This window comes from Chrysemys picta, chromosome 12, assembly GCF_011386835.1.
Source record: "Chrysemys picta bellii isolate R12L10 chromosome 12, ASM1138683v2, whole genome shotgun sequence".
In the NCBI taxonomy this organism is placed as follows: Eukaryota; Metazoa; Chordata; order Testudines; family Emydidae; genus Chrysemys; species Chrysemys picta.
This window is the reverse complement of record NC_088802.1, coordinates 28794469-28816644: the sequence shown is the minus strand read 5'-3', so window position 1 is coordinate 28816644 and position 22176 is coordinate 28794469. Positions and strand designations below refer to the sequence as shown.

General features: G+C 45.6%; 1 protein-coding gene across 1 annotated transcript in view; it reads left to right on the top strand.

Annotated features, from left to right (window-relative positions):
- Positions 1 to 21565, top strand: part of LOC101939528 (zinc finger protein 271-like) — a 41491-nt gene extending 19926 nt beyond the window's left edge. The window contains exons 6-8 of the mRNA XM_065562981.1: positions 7911 to 8232; positions 15402 to 15515; positions 15817 to 21565. Of these exons, the coding sequence (XP_065419053.1) occupies positions 7911 to 8232; positions 15402 to 15515; positions 15817 to 17027 (1647 nt within the window). The 3' untranslated portion in view covers positions 17028 to 21565. The remainder of the gene's footprint in view (positions 1 to 7910; positions 8233 to 15401; positions 15516 to 15816) is intronic.
- Positions 21566 to 22176: the final 611 nt, after the last annotated feature.

Sequence of the window (22176 nt, the reverse complement as noted above, 5' to 3'; positions counted from 1 at the left end):
GTTCCCTCTCTGGACAGAGAGAGACACCAAGCAGGTAAAACATCTCCTGTAAACATACCAGAAATGATACATCTAAAATTACAGAAATTGTAAGTAAAGGCAAGGAAATGCGTTAGATTATCTTTTGTTTTTGCTTGTGAATTTTCCCTATGCTAAGAGGAAATTTCATTGCTGTTTTGTAACTGGAAAGCAGAGTCAGAGGGGAATTCTCTGTGTTTTAAATCTTTTTATTTACCCTGTAAAGTTACCTTCCATCCTGATTTTGCAGGTGTGATTCTTTTACTTTTTTTTTTAAATAAAAGTCTTCTTTTAAGAACCTGATTGATTTTCAGTGTCCTAAAACCCAGGGGTTTTGTCTGTGCTCACTTTGTAACCAATTAGTTAGCATATTATTCTCAAGCCTCCCAGGAAAGGGGGTGAAAGGGTTGGGGGAATATTTTGGGGAAACAGGGACTCCAAGTGGCCCTTTTTCCTGGATTTTTGTCTAAATCACTTGGTGGTGGCAGCAAGGACAAGGAAAGGATTTGTGCCTTGGGGAAGTTTTAACCTAAGCTGGTAGAAATAAACTTTCTTTCATGCGGGTCCCCACATCGGTATCCCAGAATTCAGAGTGGGGAGGGAACTCTGACAACTCCTTAAAGGCAACATTTAGATATTGCAGCAGTATTAACTGCCTGGTTTAGCTGGAACATAAATCTAATCTGCATCCCTGTTGCTGCGATGTGGGGTTGGAGTTGGAGATCTGGGATGTGGGGTAGTGTCACACCCCAATGGCCCCCTCCCTCCAGAGGTCCCCATGGGGGGAGGCAGATCAGCATTGTATGTTGATAATGCTGTCACAAGCATCGCAGGGCATTTTGGGGGAGGGTCAAAGGTGTGAGTGTGGAATGGAAAATTCCTTTGCAGAGTACGAGAGGCCAGAGGGGGAAGAAAGAAGAAAGCAGGGAATGGGTTAACTCGACACTCCAGCTCGCTCAGTCAGAAAATAAGGCACCGACTCCAGCCCAAGGCCACAGTTCACAGCCAACGCTTGGTTGCCTGCCGAGAAAGACGGGGGCCTGGAATCCACCAACCAGCCATGAGAAAGGAAGATGCAGCTAAACAGACCTGCAGAGGCAGCTCATAACAAGCGAGACAAGCAAAGGCCAGTTCCCCCCCCCCTCCCCCCAAAAAAACCCAACAAAGTCTTTCCAAAGTGTTTTGGGAAAGTTAAGGAGACCACAAAAAGCTGGTTTTAACTGGTACAAAAGCATCAGGAGCAGAGAGGCCCCTAAACAAAACACCCCCAAAAAACCCTCCCAAAAGCCAAAGCAAGCTGGAGATAACAGTGGACCCTGGACAACCTGGGCCCAGGACAAGAACTCCCATCCACCCCTCCCCCTCTTCTTCTTATGTTACACCCAGGCTTGGCCAGCCTCGGGTAGTGCAGGTGTGAATATGAAAGTGGGTTAGGGCTTGGGGCACTAACGCTTTCTTCCTTCCTCTGAGTGACGTGGGGAAACCCCCCCCCCCCCCAGCACTCTCTGCTGTTATTTTATTATTTTATTAATAAAGCTTTAAAACTTAGACACTTGGTGTGTTTCGTCATCTCCTTCCCAAAAATCCTGTGGCCTCAGCCTGATCACCTGATGCCTCAGGCAGATTGATAACAGAAATCTGTCACAGTGGGGAGGGGGGTGGAGTGTAAAATAGGACAAGGAGACAACTTGTTTCTGCCCAGATTACTGGGAGAGGGAACTACATCCTCACTGCTCCCAAAGAAAGTCCTGCCCCTTCGGAGCCTGCCCACACACAGAGATGGAAACAGGAGATGCATCCACAACCTTGACTCCTTGGTCCCCAAACTGCTTCCTAACTGTCCTCTGGAGCAGGGAGACAGTTCCCTGCCACAGAGATCTTACGGCTGGGCCTCCTGACATTCATGACCAGGGGTCCTAGTTTACTGTGATAAAAAAACAAAATTATCCAATAAAAAAACGTAAAACTCCACATTTTTCTGTGATTAAAATGAAAGGCTGAACTTTTGTTTCCCTAGCCCCAATATATATAGGTATTAGTTGAACCCAATGTTTTATTGATATACAGTGGAATCCCATTTATCCAATCTAACTGGGACCAGGGCCAGATCAGATAATCAAAAATTTGGATCATCAACAGGGGCTCAGACTGTCAGCCATAGGAGGCGGGGATGAAATATCAATTTCCCATATTCCTATGTGTGCACTGGTGGTTCGGCTAATCTGGAGAGCTGGATAATGGAGGCTCAGATAAATGGGGTTCTACTGTATACGTTTTTATTTTTTCACAAAATGTAAAAATGTAAGATTCTCTGTAAAAACGCAAATTCTGCATTTTTCTATGGCAAACGGATTCCTAGGATCCCTGTTCATGACCCACCTGGGGGTCACAACCACTTAATTGAGGAGCACATGCTTTAAAATGCAGAAATCCTCTTTTCCATCCCTGCTGATGACCCAAGGGGAAGTTTCCCTCCCCTCCAACAAACAAGAACAAACCCCCCTTAGATTATTTTGAGATGACATCTAGTCAGCCTGTCTCCTCCTGAGCTGCAGGGCCCAGCACCACGGGGCTCTGAGCCTTTGATGAGGCCTCTAGATGCAACCGCAGGATTAGGATCTCGCAGTAGCAAGACCCATAGAGTTTAAGACCATAGTTATGGTAAACCTGCCATGTGGGGAATTCGAACCAAACATCCGCCGTGGATGGATGTGCATGTGCAGGGATCCCAGGGCTGTGTTTGGATAGGGTGGATTTTTCAAAAAATTTGGGAAAACCAGCACACTGGAAAAGCCAGCCTTTTCCCCACTCTGCACACATTCGCTGCCCCCTGCCAGAGCAGAACCACTATGACAGCAGAGACAATCAGCCACTCAGTGCTCCCCCATCCAGCCCCTTTGCTCATTTGGGGAGGGTCACGATGACCCCCGTTGTCATGGCAATGGCTGCCTTTGCTAATTGGTTTCCCTCTGACTCCCCCTGTCATTGATACAGTGAAAGCAGCAGGGCTCCTTTGGGTGGGGAGTGGGTGGCACATGAAAATAAGGTACAAAATTACAGCTCTTGCTTATGGAAATTGGCTAGCTGCTTCTTACAAACTGGGGGCAATCTCTGGCTTTCTCAATATTTACCTTTCCAAAACAAACCAACCCAGAAAATTAGAGATCTAAGTCCCTATTCCATTTTCTGTTACACATTTTTAAGTCATGTAGAAATTGCAGTACATTTGAAGTTTAAAACATGTTTTGTTTGAATACAATTTAATTTAATGACTTCCAATATATTGGTCAACAAGACACTGAATGGTGAAATATGGAGCTGCACAAAGATGATGGCAATAAAGTAGGCATTGAACCCCATAAATGTAAGTGTTTTATTATTTAAATGGCACATATATAAAAGATTTTCTTTATATTAAAAAAGAATATTTACAAACAAAAAAACCCCTCATTTAACATTAGTTAAGGCTGCTCTCATCAATAAGCTAAATGATTAAAAATTAGGAAATACAAAGTTTAAGCCTTAAAGGTTGCAAAGTCAAGGACTCTCAAGGGAGGAAATTCCAGAATAAATGTTGTGCATGCCATCTTAATTTGCCCCCCTTGTGCATATGTACTATGACACAGTCTTTAATTACATGAACCTGTATTATTTTTTTCACAAGATCCCTGCCTCAGTCAGTGCATAGGCTGGGTCTGATCAGGAGATGAATCCATTGTGTAATATGTTGTCTGTGGGACTGCTGCCTTTTTTTGTTGCAGAAGTTGGAAGGTTTGGGGGGCCTTCAATGAGAGAAAGGATGGGCTTGTGGTTAGGGCAGTTGACTGTCACCTGGGAAGCTTGGTTTGGTTTCTAATCCTGCTTCTCCCACTGAGTTCCTATGTGATGCTTGCCAAGTCACTTATACCAAACTGTTCACAGATGGTTTCTTCTGTGTGTAATTAAAGCTGCATCATAATGCATGGGCACAAGTGGACTGAATTAAGGTTGCATGAACAGCGTTCATTCTGGCATTTCCTAACTCAAGGACTTTTGACTTTGCCAAAGGGAGAAAAAAAATGTAGCCACAACACCCTAATGTCTCGGACAAGTTCTGTTTGCAATTATAGCTAGCAAAACAAGTAAAGGCTTACAGGCCTAGGAGGCATGAGTGCATGTCTTTGCAAGTGCAGTTTGGTGGTAACCACTCAAGAACACTAATGTCATGTTACACTTAGACTTTGGCTAGCAAACCGCAGTACTGCACAGTCCCATACGGCACAGGCTTATAAGTCCATTGGGTTTCAGAGAGTGGTGAAGTTCTTTGTGGTCCTCATTGCTTGTTGTCCACTCAGCCTATTTTATTGTCCTGATTTTCCTCCACTACAGCCAGGTGACTTTAGATGACATTTCATGCAGCAGACATTCTTAGCTGGCTGCCTCTTCCTGGACTTCCTGCCTCTTCCTGGACTTCCAGGCTGTGGTGGGAGGACGAGGGGGAGGGGAATCCACTTTGCCACTTGCAAGACTCAGCATCCTACTCCAACATCTTGATTTTCCTCCCTGAAGCAGGAATTCCAAACAATTGTTCAGATGTCTGGATAGAGAGACCTTTTCCCCCCCAGCCTGCCTCCAGTAGAACCACTCCATTTACACACACGCTGTTCAGTCACCTAAATATCTCCTTTGCAAAAGATGATGGGATCCCACCACTTGCCTGGAAAATTACTTCCTTCTTCCATTCTAATATTTCCAAAATATGTATATCTTCATGGGCAGCATGTGAAACCCCTCCTTTGGGGGTGCTAGACCCCTGGCCCCACCCCTTCCACCTGAGATCCTGCCCCTTCTGTCCCCCTCATCTGCCGGGGCCTCAAGGCCACTCCTCCCCTCGCAGCCAGAGGAGCGCCAGCCCGCTCGCCCCAGCTGCACCAATTCCCCAGCCAGCCCAAGCACTGGCCCAACCCCAGGGCTGTTGGGCGGCCCAAGCACCAGCCTAAGCCACCCTGGAGCCAGGCCACCAGCTGTCCCAAGCCCCAAGCTCCAGGCCGCCAGCCCAAGCTGAGCCCCCGACCACCTTGGGGGAGAGGGAGAGTGAGGATGGGGCCTCAGGGTGGAGCATGGGAGGAGCCACACAGCCTGGGTTGGGAGGCTTATCCTCCCCTGGCCTATTATATCTGCCACCCATGTATATCTTCTATGGCTTCCACAGCCGGAAACAAAGTTAGAGCCAGTTGGTAACTGTGCCCTCACATGATCTCAGCCCTCCCTCCCTCAGCCAGGGGCGGCTTTTTTTAAACACTTTTTTTCCTTTTAAATAAAATGAATGTTCCTTACCACGGTGTGTGGGTAGGGCTCTCCCGATGCTAGAAGTAGGAGGTCTGCACAGGAGAATTTATAAAGGACTAAATACACATTTCAAAACATTGCAACCCGCAGCCATGTGTAGATGCAGAAAGCAAAGTGGGGGGATTCTTTATTTTTTCCCCTTGCAGCAATACAATTAATATGCTGTCTGTTTCATTCCACCGGCAGGCACTTCTGCTAGGCCAAGCCTCCCACCCAGGACTCTGGGTCCTAGAACTGGTCCACACTGAGGAACATGGAGGACCTTTTCAGGGTTGTGGCATGCAGGAGCAAAGAGCACCTGGAGTTCAAGTGGATGAAGGAGAAATTCCTGGATGAAGAGTGTAGGAACGTGGAACAGGACTGATTGATCCTGGAGCAGATGCTGAATGCATGGGCCAGCAGCAGAGATAGTTCAGTTCCACCACCAGTAGCTGTGCCAGCCACCAAGTCTGTGACTGCACCTATGCATGTGCCAGCACACTCTGCCGTTGACTCTCCTGCATGGCACCATGTCCTGCAGGCAGAGCAGATTTTGGAGAACCCTGATGCCTCCACTGGAATGGACAGGGATGCTCTGCGGAGCACAGCCCCCTGCACAACCCACAACCCTGTGCAGGCAGTGACCCACAGGTCACTAAAACAAGGGGTAGTGGAAGGTGGGTCACAATGTACTGCCGAGGGAAGGAGAACAGGGTCAGGGACAACACTGGAATCAAAGGATTGGTTGAGCAACACAGCTTTCCTTAACAAAAACAACAAAGAAGTGTCTAGCCCTTCATGGCTGCAGCAAAAAAAGCCTGAAAATATTAAACGAGTGCACCCTAAAGGCTCAGAAACAAAAAGGCAGATAAGAAGAACCCCAAATATATTTGTTTTTTAAAAGTTCATAATTTTTGGTGCATGAGTCATACAGTTTTGATAGTGTATATCTATATTGAATAAAAATTACAGTGCAAATTTGCCTTTGAAAGGAATTTACAGTGCCCTTACTGAATATATTGGGAAGTTAGTTCTACACTCAAGTGGTGATATGTGAAAAAAGCACAGGGGTGCTGCAAAGAGAGGCAAAACTACAGCTGAGAAAGGCAATCCTCACTGGATCAAAGAAAATGGCAACTCCTGTATGCTGATTACAACCCAAGAGCTCAGTCAGCCTTAGTCATATGATCACAAATAATAAACTTGTACTATAAAGAAAAATTGCATATTACAAAATCACAGTAAAACATAGGAAGTGTTGTACTAGAACTCACTGTGAGATTCCCCTCTATTCGACATTGGTGAGGCCTCATCTGGAGTACTGTGTCCAGTTTTGGGCCCCACACTACAAGAAGGATGTGGAAAAATTGGAAAGAGTCCAGCGGAGGGTAACAAAAATGATTAGGGGGCTGGAGCACATGACTTATGAGGAGAGGCTGAGGGAACTGGGATTGTTTAGTTTGCAGAAGAGAAGAATGAGAGAGGATTTGATAGCTGCTTTCAATTACCTGAAAGGGGGTTCCAAAGAGGATGGATCTAGACTGTTCTCAGTGGTACCTGATGACAGAACAAGGAGTAATGGTCTCAAGTTTCAGCAGGGGAGGTTTAGGTTGGATATTAGGAAAAACTTTTTCACTAGGAGGGTGGTGAAGCATTGGAATGGGTTACCTAGGAGGTGGTGGAATCTCCTTCCTTAGCGGTTTTTAAGGTCAGGCTTGACAAAGCCCTGGCTGGGATGATTTAGTTGGGAATTGGTCCTGCTTTGAGCAGGGGGTTGGACTAGATGACCTCCTGAGGTCCCTTCCAACCCTGATATTCTATGATTCTATGGGATTGCTTAAGCTATTTGCATAATTTAATGTTAATCATCAATCTTAACAATTATATTGCTCATGATTATTTGCTATTATAATCATTAAAGTGGCAACAGTCAAGTCATCTGCACAAAATGTGAACCAAAATAAATGTTGGCGCTGTAAAATCAATGAGTCAAAAATAATTGCAAACGTTACATAATTAAAAGGAGTGACGCTACATTGACAGTGGATTACAGGAAAGGGAGGCCAATCCTGGCAATCAGAACTCCAAGAAGTCAAACAAGTGAACTACTATGAGGCTGGACGTGCCCGCATGTTACAGAAATTGCCAAAGAAGTTTTTTAAACACCAAAACCACATGAAAATGATGATTTATCTGTGTGTTGTGTTCTGTGTGTGCGTTGTATGTGTTGTGTGTGGGCACTTGTGCATGTTTGTGGTGTGTGTGGTTGTTTACAACAATATTCCACTGACTCCGGTCTCCTTCAGCAGCTCAGCTGGCCCTTTCAGACAGAGAAGAACTGCCTTGCCTAGGCACAGCGTGACACTCACCCAGGTCTGGGGAGGGGGAGCTGAGCTGTTCCAGCCAGCCAGGAGCACAAGCCCCTCCGTTTGGCAGACCCGGAAATAAGTTAGCTCACCCCCTTTGCAGTAACTTTTATCCCCTCTGCCCCCATCCGGCAGCGCCTGGACCCTGATTTGGCCTCTCTCTGCCTCGCCTTTCCCTGAGCACCCTGCATCTTCCCACCCTTTTACCCTCTTTGATAGCCGGAAACAGAGTCTGGGGGGAGTACGGGCAGAGTGAGGGCAGCGGCTTCAGCAGCTGTTACTGAGCATCCGTCTGGCTCCAGCCTCCTGCTCTCCGCCCGCAGATCCGGGGCTGAGCTTCCCGGGTCAGACGCTGCTGCCGCCTCCATTGTGAGCCGGGATCCCGGGTTGAGCCGCTGCTGCTCCGCGGGGTGTGTGCGGGGAGAGTCTTTCCCTAGCGCCCCTCTGTGCCCAGCCGGGGGGACTTTCTCCGGGGGCTGGAATCAGCCCCTGGGGCAGCCCCGAGCTCTGCCGACACCAGCCCCTGAGCCGGAGCCTGCAGGTGAGGGGAGAGACCCGGGGAAAAGGGCTGGGGCCGGGCAGGAAAGTGACTCTGCACCAACGGCCCCTTCTCGCCCCAGCTCTGCTCCCGGGGGGACGGGGGTCTGCGAGTCCCAGAGCTGCTGCCCTCCCTGACCCCCCCGGCTCTGCCCCCCTGAGCGCTTGCAGGAGCCGAGCCAGCTCCGGGAGAGCGAACGCCCCGGGCCGGGCCAGGGACCGAGTCTCCCAGCCCGGGGGGGCAGGAGGGAGACGGGACAGAGACTGGCAGGGGCAGCAGGAGCAATCAGTGGGGTGGGAGGTTCCCATCCCTGCCCAGCTCCATTTCCTGCAGCACCCCGGGGCAGATTGACTTTCCTGGGACAAGGGGAGGAGCATGGAGGGGAAAAGTCAGTTCCTGCCTCTGCCTTGTCCCTGCACTGCTGGGGGGATCTGCTTCCCTTGGGACAGTTTTAGGGGGATCCCCCAAAGTGGCTCCTGGGATTCTGCTCTTTGGCTGAACAACTTTAGCCTGAAGGAACCAGTTCCTTTGCTTATGGATCTTGGGTCTGATTCAGTCTGGCAAATCGTATGCTCATCTTTAGGGTTGAAAATTTCTGTCCAGAGATGAATTTATTGTAGAAACATTGAGGAAAAGACACTCAGCCTGTTTTTGAGACGGGGCAGGATGGAAAAGAAGCACTATGCATAAAAAAGTTTAATCGAATTTTCAACAGCCCTTACATGTTAAAAATGTTGGCTCTAAACTACATTTGACAGAATTTCTGGCTCAGACATTCGCGTCTCTATAATATTCAAAGAGCTGTTTTGATATTGCTTTGTTATAAGGGTTGGTAAATCTCCATTGTGCATATACACTGATTTTTTTTCTTTTTGATATGATTTGTTTACTAACTTCAGATCTAATCCGGTAAACACTTACTTATATGCTTGTCTTTGGCCATGTGAGCGGGCCCATTGACTTCACTTAAATCTCTGTTTTGCCTCAATCGGATTAGTCCTGGTGGGAGAGGCGGCACCTCCACTGGAATAAAGTGACCAGGTCAGGGTCTTGAAATACAAGAGCCTAAAGGTAGGTGTCTCAGGGTACATCTACACTACAGGGGGGGAGTCGATTTAAGATACGCAAATTCAGCTACGTGAATAGCGTAGCTGAATTCGACGTATCGCAGCCGACTTACTCCGTTGTGAGGACGGCGGCAAAATCGACTTCTGCAGCTTTCTGTCGGCGGCGCTTACTACCACCTCCGTTGGTGGAGTAAGAGCGCCGATTCGGGGATCGATTGTCGGGACGCGATAAATCGATCCCCGAGAGGTCGATTTCTACCCGCCGATTCAGGCGGGTAGTATAGACCTAGCCTCAGTCTGTGTTCAGGCACCTGAATAAAAGACATTCGGAACTGAATTCCAATGTTTCTGGCTGAGCATTTTGGAATCTCAGACGACTTACTGAGAGAAATGAATGTGGATTTTGGGCAGTGCTTAATTTGTAATGTAAGAGGTACTCAGGCTCAAGCAATTTTTTTCCATTCGTAACTGATGCAGCAAGGCCAGAGGTGCAGGGACTATGAACTGCCAAGGCTAGAGGTGCCGGGGCTCAGCCCTGACACAAATTAAGCACTGATTTTGGGACTAACTTGATGTTGCTGATTTTGAAAATCTTTGTGGAACTGTTTCCCCACGTGGCAGAATCTAGAATGTGTCTGCAGAGAAAGAACCTGGGGGGAAATAGGGTGTGAAATGGACTAATTGTCCTTCTCACCCTGATAGGCTGCAGAGTAACATCCAAGTCCAGATTGTCCCATCCCCCAGAGGGAAGGGAAGGGAAATGTCTGCAGTGGAACCAGTGACCTTTGAGGAAGTGGCTGTGTATTTCACGGAGGAAGAGTGGGCTCTGCTGGACCTGAGTCAGAGAGCATTTTACTGGGGCGTCATGCAGGAGAATTATGAAACTGTTACCTCGCTGGGTAAGGATTCCTGTCCCCTTGGGTATTCTAAAGTGTGTGTGTTGCGAGGGTGGGGGGTGCGTCTGGAGCATCTTGGTCAGTTTATGTGCATGCTTCTTCACTGGTCCCCCAGATTTCACATGATAGTCCCAGATCCCCTGTGTGAGAGACTGGCCCCTCAATACCCCAGGAAAGAAGATGCAGGGACATAACGATGCTAGCCTTCCCATAACTAAGGTTTTCAAGTGGGACAAACTCAGTTTCCTCCTGTTTCCAGGGCTAACATCCTTTGGAGCCTCCGAGATAGACAAGTGTTTCATGACTCGGCTCTGCCCAGGTCCCCAGCGGCCAGTTTTCAAATGCACTTCTCCATCTTCTTTGTGGTCTGCCTCAGCCAGCTTTGTTAGTGTGAGACCCCAGATGTTCTCAACTCTCTTCCACCAGCCAGGAAGGGCACGGAGCAGTGTCATGGGGCTGAGCAAGGGTTTATTTATGGTCCAGACGAATTTGGTGGGGTATATTGCTGCAATGGGGGGTGGGGGGCGGGGAAGAGAGAGGAAGGCTGGTCTTTGTGTTTCACACTGCACTCAGACTCAGGACTCTGCGGGGGCAGAACAGGTCTCATGGATGATGGGAAGGGCTGAATGACCATTGACCAGCCATTGGATGTACCCTAGTGCTCTTCCATCATGACCCCATGACAGAAAACTTTTTGCTGTCTGTTCCAGACTGAGGGCAGGTGTCTAGTGATTTTCTTTCCAGGCCCTGGGTGGCATTTCCTCTGTTTATTTCTTGGCGACTCATATTTGGGCAGCACCTAAAGGCCCCAATCAGTGATCACGGCCCCTTTGAGCTAGGCACTGCACAGACCCACAGTGAGAGAGTCCCCACCCCAAAGAGCTCACAGTCTAAATCATAGGGTTAGAAGGGACCACAAGGGTCATCTAGTCTTACCCCCTGCCAAGATGCAGGATTTGTTGTGTCTAAACCATCCAAGACAGATAGCTATCCAGCCTTGTTTTGAAAACCTCCAATGAAGGAGCTTCCACAACCTCCCGAGGCATCTGTTCCATTGTCTGACTGTTCTTATAGTTAGGAATTTTTTCCTGAGATTTAGTCTAAATCTGCTATGCTGTAGTTTGAACCCACTGCCTCTTGTCCTTCCCTCTGTGACAAGAGAGAACAACTTTTCTCCATCTTTTTTATGGCAACTTTCAAGTATTTGAAGACCGCTGTCATGTCCCCCCTTCATCTCCTCTTTTCCAAACTAAACATACCCAGTTCCTTCAGCCTTTGCTCAGATGGCTTGCATTCCATCCCTTTGATCGCTCACCTCTGGGTCCTTTCCAGTTTCTCGACATCCTTTCTATACCTTGGTGACCTAAATTGGACACAGTACTCCAGCTGAGGCCAAACCAGTGTTGAATAGAGCTGTACTGTCACCTCCCATGACTTGCACTATGCCTCTGTTAATGCAACCTAAAATTGCTTTGCTTTTTTTTGCAACAGCATCACATTGCTGACTTGTGTTGAGGTTGTGATCCACCACAATTCCCAGATCCTTCTCAGCCATGCTGCTGCCAAACCAGTTATCCCTCATTCTGTATTTGTGCATTTGGTTTCTCTACCCTAAGTTTAGCACCTTACATTTGTCTTTGTTGAATTTCATTTTGTTGTCTATAGCCCAGCTCTCCAATTTGTCAAGATCCCTCTGAATTTTAGCTCTGTCCTCCAAAGTGTTGGCAACTCTCCCCCTCCCCCCGCTTTGTGTCATCTGCACATTTGATCAGTATGCTCTATATACCTATATCCAGGCCATTAATAAAGATGTTAAACAACACCAGGCCCAGAACAGATCCCTTTGAACCCCACTTGAGACCTCCTTCCAATCTGACATCATTCCATTAATAGTTACTCTTTGTGGTTGTTTAACCAATTATGTATCCACTTAATGGTAGTGCCACCAAGCTCACTTTTCTTCAGCTTACTTATCAGAAGTTTCAGAGTAGCAGCCGTGTTAGTCTGTATCCGCAAAAAGAAGAACAGGAGGACTTGTGGCACCTTAGAGACTAACAAATTTATTAGAGCATAAGCTTTCGTGGACTACAGCCCACTTCTTCGGATGCATATAGAGTGGAACATATATTGAGGAGATATATATACACACACAGACAGAGAGCATAAACAGGTGGGAGTTGTCTTACCACCTCTGAGAGGCCAATTAATTAAGAGAAAACAAACTTTTGAAGTGATAATCAAGCTAGCTCAGTACAGACAGTTAGATAACAAGTGTGAGAATACTTACTATCTCGCCTTGTAAGTATTCTCACACTTGTTATCTAACTGTCTGTACTGAGCTAGCTTGATTATCACTTCAAAAGTTTGTTTTCTCTTAATTAATTGGCCTCTCAGAGGTGGTAAGACAACTCCCACCTGTTTATGCTCTCTGTCTGTGTGTGTATATATATCTCCTCAATATATGTTCCACTCTATATGCATCCGAAGAAGTGGGCTGTAGTCCACGAAAGCTTATGCTCTAATAAATTTGTTAGTCTCTAAGGTGCCACAAGTCCTCCTGTTCTTCTTTTTACTTATCAGAATGTCATGTGGGATTGTCAGAAGCCTTGCTGAAGTCCAGGTATATTATGTCCACCGCATTCTCCCATCCACCAAACTAGTTACCTTGTCACAGAAGGAAATCAAGCTGGTTTGGAATGATTTCTTCTTGGTAAATCCATGCTGGCTGCTAGTGATCACCACATCATCCTCCAGGTATGTGAAAATTGAATGTTTTATACATTGCTCTAGTAACTTCCCAGGTATTGAAGTCAGGCTGACTGGTCTATAGTTCCCCGGCTCCTCCTTTTTCCCCTTTTTAGGCTATGTCTACACTTCCGCGGTAAATCAACCTACACTACGCAACACAACTCCAGCTACGTGAATAACGTAACTGGAGTTGACATACCTTAGGTTGAGCTATCGTGAGGTCTATGCTGCGAGGGGTCAGCGGGAGAAAATCTCCCGTCGACTTACCTTACTCTTTTCGTCGGGGGTAGAGTACAGGGGTCGACTGGAAAGCGATCTGCAGTCGATTTGGCGGGTTTTTACTAGACCCGCTAAATTGATAGCCGGTGGATTGATCTCAGAGTGTCAATCCCTGCCATAGTATAGACCTGCCATTAAAGAGGGCATTACGTTAGCCCTGCTCCAGTTATCTGGGATGTCTCCTGTCATCCATGAGTTTGCAGATGTTATTGCCAGTGACTCCGAGATTTCTTCAGCTAATTCCTTCAGCATCCAGCCCTGCTAATTTGAATTCATTCTAATTGGCAGAAGATCTCTGACATGTTCTTTATTTATCCTGATCTGCAGCCCTTCCCCTTTATTATCTATGGTAACTTCGCTAATCATCCATGTTATTTTTTGTGAGAAGACTGAAGCAAAGTAGGCATTGAGCACCTCTGCCTTCCTATCATCTTCCGTTACCAGCTCACCTTCTCCACTGAGCAGTGGACTCACACCGTCCTTGATCTTTCTATTTTGCCTGACATATTTATAGAACCCCTTCTTGGTTGTCTCTAACATTCCTTGCTAGCTATAACTCATTCTTTCCCTTGGCTTTCCTGAGTTTGTCCCTACATGCTTGTGCTATTTCCATGTATGCTTCCTTGGACACATGCTCTCCTTCCATTATCTGAATATATCCCTTTTGGTTCCCTAAGGCTGGGTCTACACTTAAAACCCTACAGCGGCACAGCTGCAGGTGTACTGCTGTAGTGCTATAGAGAACTCCCATTGCTATAGGTAATCTACCTCCCTGAGAGGCGGTTGCTGGATCGACAGAATTCTTCCATCAACCTAGTGCTGCCTGCACAGAGACTTAGGTTGGCTTAACTAAGTCGTTCAGGGGTGTGGATTTTTTTACCAGCCCTTAATGTTTTCCTGCTCTGGTTTGTGTTGTGGAGGTGTATGGAGGGATGGAGGGGTTATAATTGACAGCGATGGAGACTTGGTTGTACCCCAGATACCTAAAGAGTGTAGCAACTATGCTCAACTCCTCATGGGAATAAGTTAGGGCCATTCCCTAGGCAGAGTGGTTGAACCCTTGCTCGAAAATAGTGCCTCATTGGATCTTTTATGATGTATAGTAAAAAGATCTCACAAAACTAAGTGATGGGGCAACAAAAGGGCAAATGAAATTTCATGTGGATAAATGTAAAGTAATGCACCTTGGAAAAAATAACCCCAACTATACATACAATATGATGGGGGCTAATTTAGCTACAATGAATCAGGAAAAAGATCTTGGAGTCGTCATAGTTCTCTGAAGATGTCCACGCAGTGTGCAGAGGCAGTCAAAAAGGCAAACAGGATGTTAGGAATCATTAAAAGGGGGATAGAGAATAAGACGGAGAGTATATAATTGCCCTTATATAAATCGATGGTATGCCCACATCTTGAATACTGCGTACAGATATAGTTTCATCTCAAAAAAGATATACTGGCACTAGAAAAGGTTCAGAGAAGGGCAACTAAAATGATTAGGGGTTTGGAATGGGTCCCATATGAGAAAAGATTAAAGAGGCTAGGACTTTTCAGCTTGGAAAAGTGGAGACTAAGGGGGGATATGGTAGAGATATATAAAATCATGAGTGATGTGGATAGGGAAAAGTTATTTACTTATTCCCATAATACAAGAACTAGGGTCCACCAAATGAAATTAATGGACAACAGGTTTAAAACAAATAAAAGGAAGTTCTTCTTCACACGGCGCACAGTCAACTTGTGGAACTCCTTGCCTGAGGAGGTTGTGAAGGCTAGGACTATAACAGCATTTAAAAGAGAACTGGATAAATTCATGAAGGTTAAGTCCATTAATGGCTATTAGCCAGGATGGGTAAGGAATGGTGTCCCTAGCCTCTGTTTGTCAGAGGGTGGAGAAGGATGGCAGGAGAGAGATCACTTGATCATTACCTGTTAGGTTCACTCCCTCTGGGGCACCTGGTATTGGCCACTGTCGGTAGACAGGATACTGGGCTAGATGGACCTTTGGTCTGACCCAGTACGGCCGTTCTTATGTTCTTATAGCCCAGTCTCTGTAGGATTGGGGGAGGGAGAGGAAGGAGCCTTTCTGGGTTTTTCTACTTAGATCAGGGATCTCGAAGTAGTAACAGCTCTGACCTTAATGAACAAGATCAACACTTGTTTCCTTGCCCCCCCCAAGCAGGATTTCCAATTTCCAAATCTGACATGATCTCCCGGCTGGAATGTGAGGAGAAGCCATGGGTCCCTGATCTCCAACGTTGCGAGGAAAAAGAAATCCTGAGAAATATTCACACAGGTGAGGTGACAACTAAATTGACTCAGAAACCATTATTTTTATCCTTGGGCAGTTTCACCAGTTCTGTGTAACCCTATAGCTGCTGCCCTCATCAATATTCAGATGGGACAAGGAGGTGGAATTGGTCACCAGCTCTCTCCCCTCTGTGGAAGGGTTTGTGAGGTGATTCAGATCCTATTTTATTGGTCCCCAGTAGTCATTTGGGTATATTTTCCCCCCTGTGCCATACCTCTTTTTGCTGTTCTCTGTCTCCCCAGCAAAGGGAGTGATTCCTGTCTGGATTCTCTCTCTGTCCCAGCAGGTAGTGGGACGGTGAGTGGGAACAACGAAGAAAATCTTCAGCAGGAAGGTCCTGATCAAGTGGAACCATACACGATGGTATCGGGAAGAGCCGAAGGGCATGTTTCCCAGAGTCCTGAGCAGGGAGAAGTCCGTGAGAGGAAGCGGAGGCCAGAGAGGCCGCAGAGAAACCAGCCAGGGGGTAGATGGGGTAAATCCACTCAGAGGAGCAGAAGGGTAGAGGAAATCAGAGATATTGTTCAACCGAGAATCCCTGCTGGAGAGGGACCCTTCACCTGCGGTGAGTGTGGGAAGAGCTTCCGTTGGAGATCCGTTCTTATTATTCACCAGAAAATCCACATGGGAGAAAACCCCTATAAGTGCCTGGACTGTGAGAAAAGCTTCAGCAAGAGCTCAGACCTCAATCTTCACCAGAGAATTCACTTGGGGCAGAAATCCTACATATGCACTGACTGTGGGAAAAGTTTCCCTCAGTACCACCTCCTTACTTCCCATCAGAGAACCCACACGGGAGAGAGACCCTACAAATGCCCCGAGTGTGGGAAGAGCTTCAGTCAGAGTTCACACCTTGTCATTCACCAGAGAACCCACACTGGGGAGAGACCCTACAAATGCCTGACCTGCGAGAGATGTTTCGGTGATAGGTCGCAATTTAAGACCCACCAGAGGATCCACACGGGAGAGAAGCCCTACAAATGCCCACAGTGCGAGAAAAGCTTCAGTCGGAACTCGTACCTAGTTATACACCAGAGAACCCACACAGGAGAGCGACCCTACAAATGCCCCGACTGCGGGAAAAGCTTCAGTGACAAGTCACATTTTAATACACACCAGCGAATCCACACAGGAGAGATGCCCTACAAATGTCCCGAGTGTGGGAAAAGCTTCAGGAGGCGCTCGTACCTGGTTACACACCACAGAACCCACACGGGGGAGAGACCTTACATATGCCTGACCTGTGCAAAAACCTTCAGTGATCGATCTCATTTTAGAAAACACCAGAGAACCCACACGGGAGAGAGGCCCTACAAATGCCCCGAGTGCGGGAAAGGCTTCTGTCTGCGTTCGGACCTTATTATACACCAGAGAACCCACACGGGAGAGCGGCCCTATAAGTGCACCGAGTGTGGGAAAACCTTCACTCGGAGCACCTACCTTTTTTCACATCAGAGAATCCACACAGGGGAGAAACCACAGAAGTGTTCTAACTAGGGATGGGCCAAGTGAATGACATCTCTGCCGGTTCCCACAGTCTCAGTGAGTCAGGCCAGGCTGGAGTGGCCGTGTAATGGGGATATGTAATGGTTATCAAAGCAGAGAATGGAACCACCTTTCTGGGACAGAGTCGTGCAGAGCAGGAGGCTGAGATAAGATTTCCATGTTGTGATGGGATTTGATTATTACATCTCAGAAAGCTCTGAATGTCCTGTGATCAGCTCCTACATCTAAATCAATTACCTGCAATTGCCCAGTTCCCTGTGTAGTGTGGGAGCACTCTTGGATTCCTTGTTGACACTAAGCTCTCACATAGCTGCCCCTGTGAGTAATGCTTTCTCTTATCTCTAGTTGACTAGGAGACTCTGTCCCATCCTGACAGACAAGAAGCTGGCCTCAGTTGTTATTCACACCTTTGTCATCTGTTGGCTGGACTACAACGGTGCTATAGACCTGGGAATGAAAGCGTCAGCACTTAGGAAATTCCAGCTTGTACAGAACACTGCAGCACTTCTCTCGACAAAGGCTATGCATGGACAACTCAGGCCTGCCCTCAGTCTCTACTCTGGTTTCCCATAGAATATTGAATCAAGTTCAGGTCTTGAGTCTTATCTTCAAGTTGCTTCCTGGCCTGCTAGGGGCAAACCGGTGCCTCAGATGCTGTAGGCATGGGGCTGTATTTTCATAGGATTTGCATGAGGAGCTGAGGAGCTCAGTGACCATCTGTTCATGTGACACAGGGACCACAATGGGGTGCCCCATGAAAAACATGCTTCACACAGGCATTTGCAATTAACATTTTATTTACAGCCCCCGTCTCCCCCTCACTTTATTTTTGCATCAGCAGTTTTGTTCCCAAAGCACCCTCTAACATAGGTATTTTACAAACAGTTCTTTTATTTATTTTTTTTCACAACAGGGCTTTGTAATTTGCTGAAGGAAGAAAAGGTTCAAGATTCTACATTAAGCATTTATCTGAGGGTCTGATTATTTCATCTAACACTTTATCTGGGTCTCTAGCATCTGTCCCATTGTTCACCCACTCCACTGCTTGAGCACAATATTCCTGGGTTAAACAGGCACAAATATCTTGGAGTTTTTGGTTCACATCATGTGCAGTCCAGCTCACACAGTCATGGCTGCTCTGGCCTGGGGCATCTATGACACAATCTCGGCAGTCCTCAGACTGCTTCTCTTTCAGACAATATATGATGATTCCGCTTATGGCAACTTGTACAATCAAAAGCATAACAGTTTGACCGGTTATGGGTTAGCACAGCCTCCATGCCAGATTTCTTCCTCCGAGTTAGATAGTATGTGTCTATAGAATCAGCATCCCCTTTTCTTTTGGTATCCTATGGATGTAGGGGTTCTGGGAGTGCTGCTACACCCCTTGGCTTGAAGTGGTTTCCATTATATACAGGGTTTACAGTTTGGTTCAATGACTCTCAATACCCTCACTATAAAAATTGTTCCTGCACCCCTGCCTATGGAGCATCTGGTTTTGGGCCAGGGCAAAAGCACGCCAGGCCCAAACTGTTTGTTCCTTCATGGCTTTCGGCGGACACATTCTCCCAGGTCTCTAAAGAACCATCACTCAGCTGCTGAGAGATTTAAAATAAGAAATGCAGATAAGGCATCATATTAGTTTTTATACTGTGCTTGAAAACCTTTCCTTTGTGTGTCAAGAGACCTCTTTAGATCACAGATTTTTTTTTTTTAATTTGCCTTGGGATGGTCTCACTCCATCGACCTTTCAGCTGGAAGCTGAACACGCGAGTCCACTGGCCATGGCCGCTAGCATGGCCAGGTCCTATTACCAACCCTCTCCAACCCACCCCCCTCTGTTTGAATTGGGGTATCCTGATTGGGATCTGGAATGTTAAACCAAAGCTGGGTCAACGGTCTGGCCTCATGCTCCCCCTCTGCACTGTCTAGATAACCTTCATCAGCTGCTCTCCTCGTTGCCCTGCTTCCATGACATGCTTCAAGAGTGGCACGCACTGGTTGTGCCAAAGGTATATTGGTTCCTTCCGTTCCCACAGTTTCCTCTGTCTGGTGTCTCTTCATGAGCTGTTTGAGTGTCAGTGCTGGCGAGGCTTAATTCAAGGGACTGTGAGGAGCCTCCATCTTTAACTCACAGACCTTTTTGAATGGCGTGTCCTCTTTTATATGATGGTTGCACAGTACTTTCTTAGCCAATAGTTTTAGGGACAATGCTTTAAAAGGCCTGGTCTCCTCCCAGGTAAGGAGAAATTTCTGATCAGTGCATAGTGGGATGGAGACCATTGTAAAAAGGGAAGGAGTGAGAGTGAAGACATTTGAACACTTTGTTTGTATTTTATAGTTTATACTTGTTGGAAGGTTACAGTTCATTAAATAACAAAGGCATACGCACCTGTTCCACTGAAAAGAGCCCTATGTGCTTGTATTGGGGGGGGGAGGGTTTATGGAAAGTGGTGTACCCTGAACCAGCTGGCTTCCCTTTGCTTCAAATCTCCTCTTCAATTACACCCGCTTCTACTTCAATTATGCCTTTTAATCCCCACTTAGTTTCTCTGCATTACAGTTGTACTCACCATAAAACAGTTTTCTGTAATTTCTCACTTCTGTCGTCTACTGTCTTGTATTATTTGACATTGTAAAATATCTAGGGGCTTGTACACACTACCCCTTCTGTCAGTGTAACTTATGTCACTCAGGTGTGTGAATAAGCCACCCCTCTGAGCGACATAAGTTACACCAACCTAAGTGTCGGTGTCTACTACCTCTTGTGGAGGTGGTTTTATTATGCCAATGGAAGAACTCTCGCCCATCGACATAAGTGCGTCTTTACCGGATGCATTACAGCAGCGCAGCTATATCAGTGCAGCTATGCCGCTGCAGTACTTCTAGTGTAGACTAGCCTGAGGTGACACATTGTGTAAAAGTAAAATGTAAAGTGTTATATAAGAACAGAGAAAACTTGACTCTTTAGGACTTCTTCAATGTGATGATAAAAAAGGAATTGTTGCTCTGCACAAATACCACCACAAAGTATCACCAAGTATGTAATCCTCCCAATGATTTTGTTACTGTTGTTTTATTTATTTGTTACTATTTCTGATAGGCCAGGACAAAGTGATTAGAAAGATTGGCAAAATAGGGGGAATAAAGCTTCATGAAGCTGGGGAGAGCTTCTGTGTGACAAATACCTGTGCTAAAGCCTGACAATTAACGAAGAATGCATACAGTAGTTTCACTAAAAAGTATTTCAAACAAATGTCAAATTTCCCCTAAAATCGAAGCCAGCTCTCTTATCCCTATACCCTGTTTTTTCATGTTAAACTTTTAGAAGTTAGGATAGTTTGTATTTTAAAACTTTATTTGATGTGATTAAAAATCGTGTGGTTAGCAGAAGATGGTAGTTGTAGATAAAAGAAAGGTCAGGTAAAGAAGGGGGGGGGATGTTTCTTTAGATGACAGTGCCAAACTGGAGATTATCTCTGTCCCTGTCTTTTAAAATTTTGTTTTAATTGTAAAATCCCCCTGTAAATGTGGGGGTGGGGTGGGTTGTTTTTTTAATACAGTATCCCAGAATTTAAAACTTTCTTCACAATTTCCAAAATGATGAGCCTACTAAAAGTCCTATGTCTTGTATTTGTAAAGAGATTTAGAGAAGTTTTTGTCTGATTGGTGTTTCTTCATACTGGGCAATTCATTTAGGCAAAATTTTAAAAACAAGCGAATGCTATTTTTTTCCCAAGTTGGGATAGTCTCTCTTTTAAACATTGTATTGGCATTTTCATTTAATCAGACGCTTCCTCTTTCGGTAGGACAAAATCATAATGTTGGATGAGAGAGGATTGAGGTGGTGCTAGTAGTTACAGTATTAAAGCCTCTATACAATGTAAAGTTTTATATCTGCACAGGGCAATTAATTCTGTGAGGCCGCTTCAGTATGGTGATAAATAAAATGGGGTGGGGGAGTAATTGTTTTGCAGATAGCTCTATAAAATATTGGTACAAATGTAAAGATGTTGATATATTTTCATTATATCACAGGGCTTTTTTTATTAGTCCAAAGGATCTGATGGCGTTTTGCAGCAGTGCCACAGCACAATTCTCTCAATGTCTTTGCTCCCCATCTTACTTTTAGGTGTTTAGTCACTGCTATTCTGTGAGGCTCCAATGTGTGTCTCGTGGCACTAACAAAAGTTGTTGTTGCTTTGGAGGTACTTCTCTAAAATATCACTAGACATATAAAGACCAGAAGATTTGGATTATGGTACAGTGTTCTTCATCTGAGTCAGTTATGACCAGTCTTGCGCCTGTATGTATACCCATTCCTCCTGATGCCTTTGGAAGTATTTATATATTTAGTATTTCTGCCCTTCATGAAAAAGTGACTAGAAAAATAACAGTGGGAATGCAATGCCTGATGAGGTTGGGGAGAGCTTATGTATGATATGCTTTAACATGGGTAAATGCATGACAACTAACAAAGAATGGATACAAAATTTTCATTAAATAAAAATTTCAAACAATCATGAAAATGTCTCCTAAAATCCTGGGCAACTCTTATCCTCATGCCCCATTTTTTCATGTTACCTTCAAAAGTTTGGGTAAGTGTGTGAATGTGGATGTTTGCATCTGTTTCATTTTTTTTTTTAATATATTTTGCTAAATGTGCAAAGTAAGTTAATGCAAAATAAGTATTGCTAAAGCGTTTAAAATACATTGAATCTTAAGGACATTTTATTTGTAGCTACTGCCTCTCAAAGACTTAAAATAGAGGTTTCCTTAATGCTCCATTGTTGTTTTTATTTTATTTATTAAATCCAATATGCTAAATGTGGCATATCTATAAAATAGTATGCTCTTTGGTTTGAATATATGCTTGTTTCGGGAAGTAGGAGATGATAGCAGAGAAATTCCTCATTTTGAATAAGCAAGAGTCACTCCACTATTGGAAGCTGCAGGTCACATGATATTTATAGAGTATATGCAACCAAAAGTAGGGGAAAGGTCAGCAGATCATAACTCTGAGGTAAACGACAGCACTGAGCATTTGTGGAATGTTGGTATTGAGCATGTGCAGTAAAGCTCACAAAAAACACCAGGCCATTCAAACAAACGTGAGTGTAGTATACTGGGGGGAAAAAGG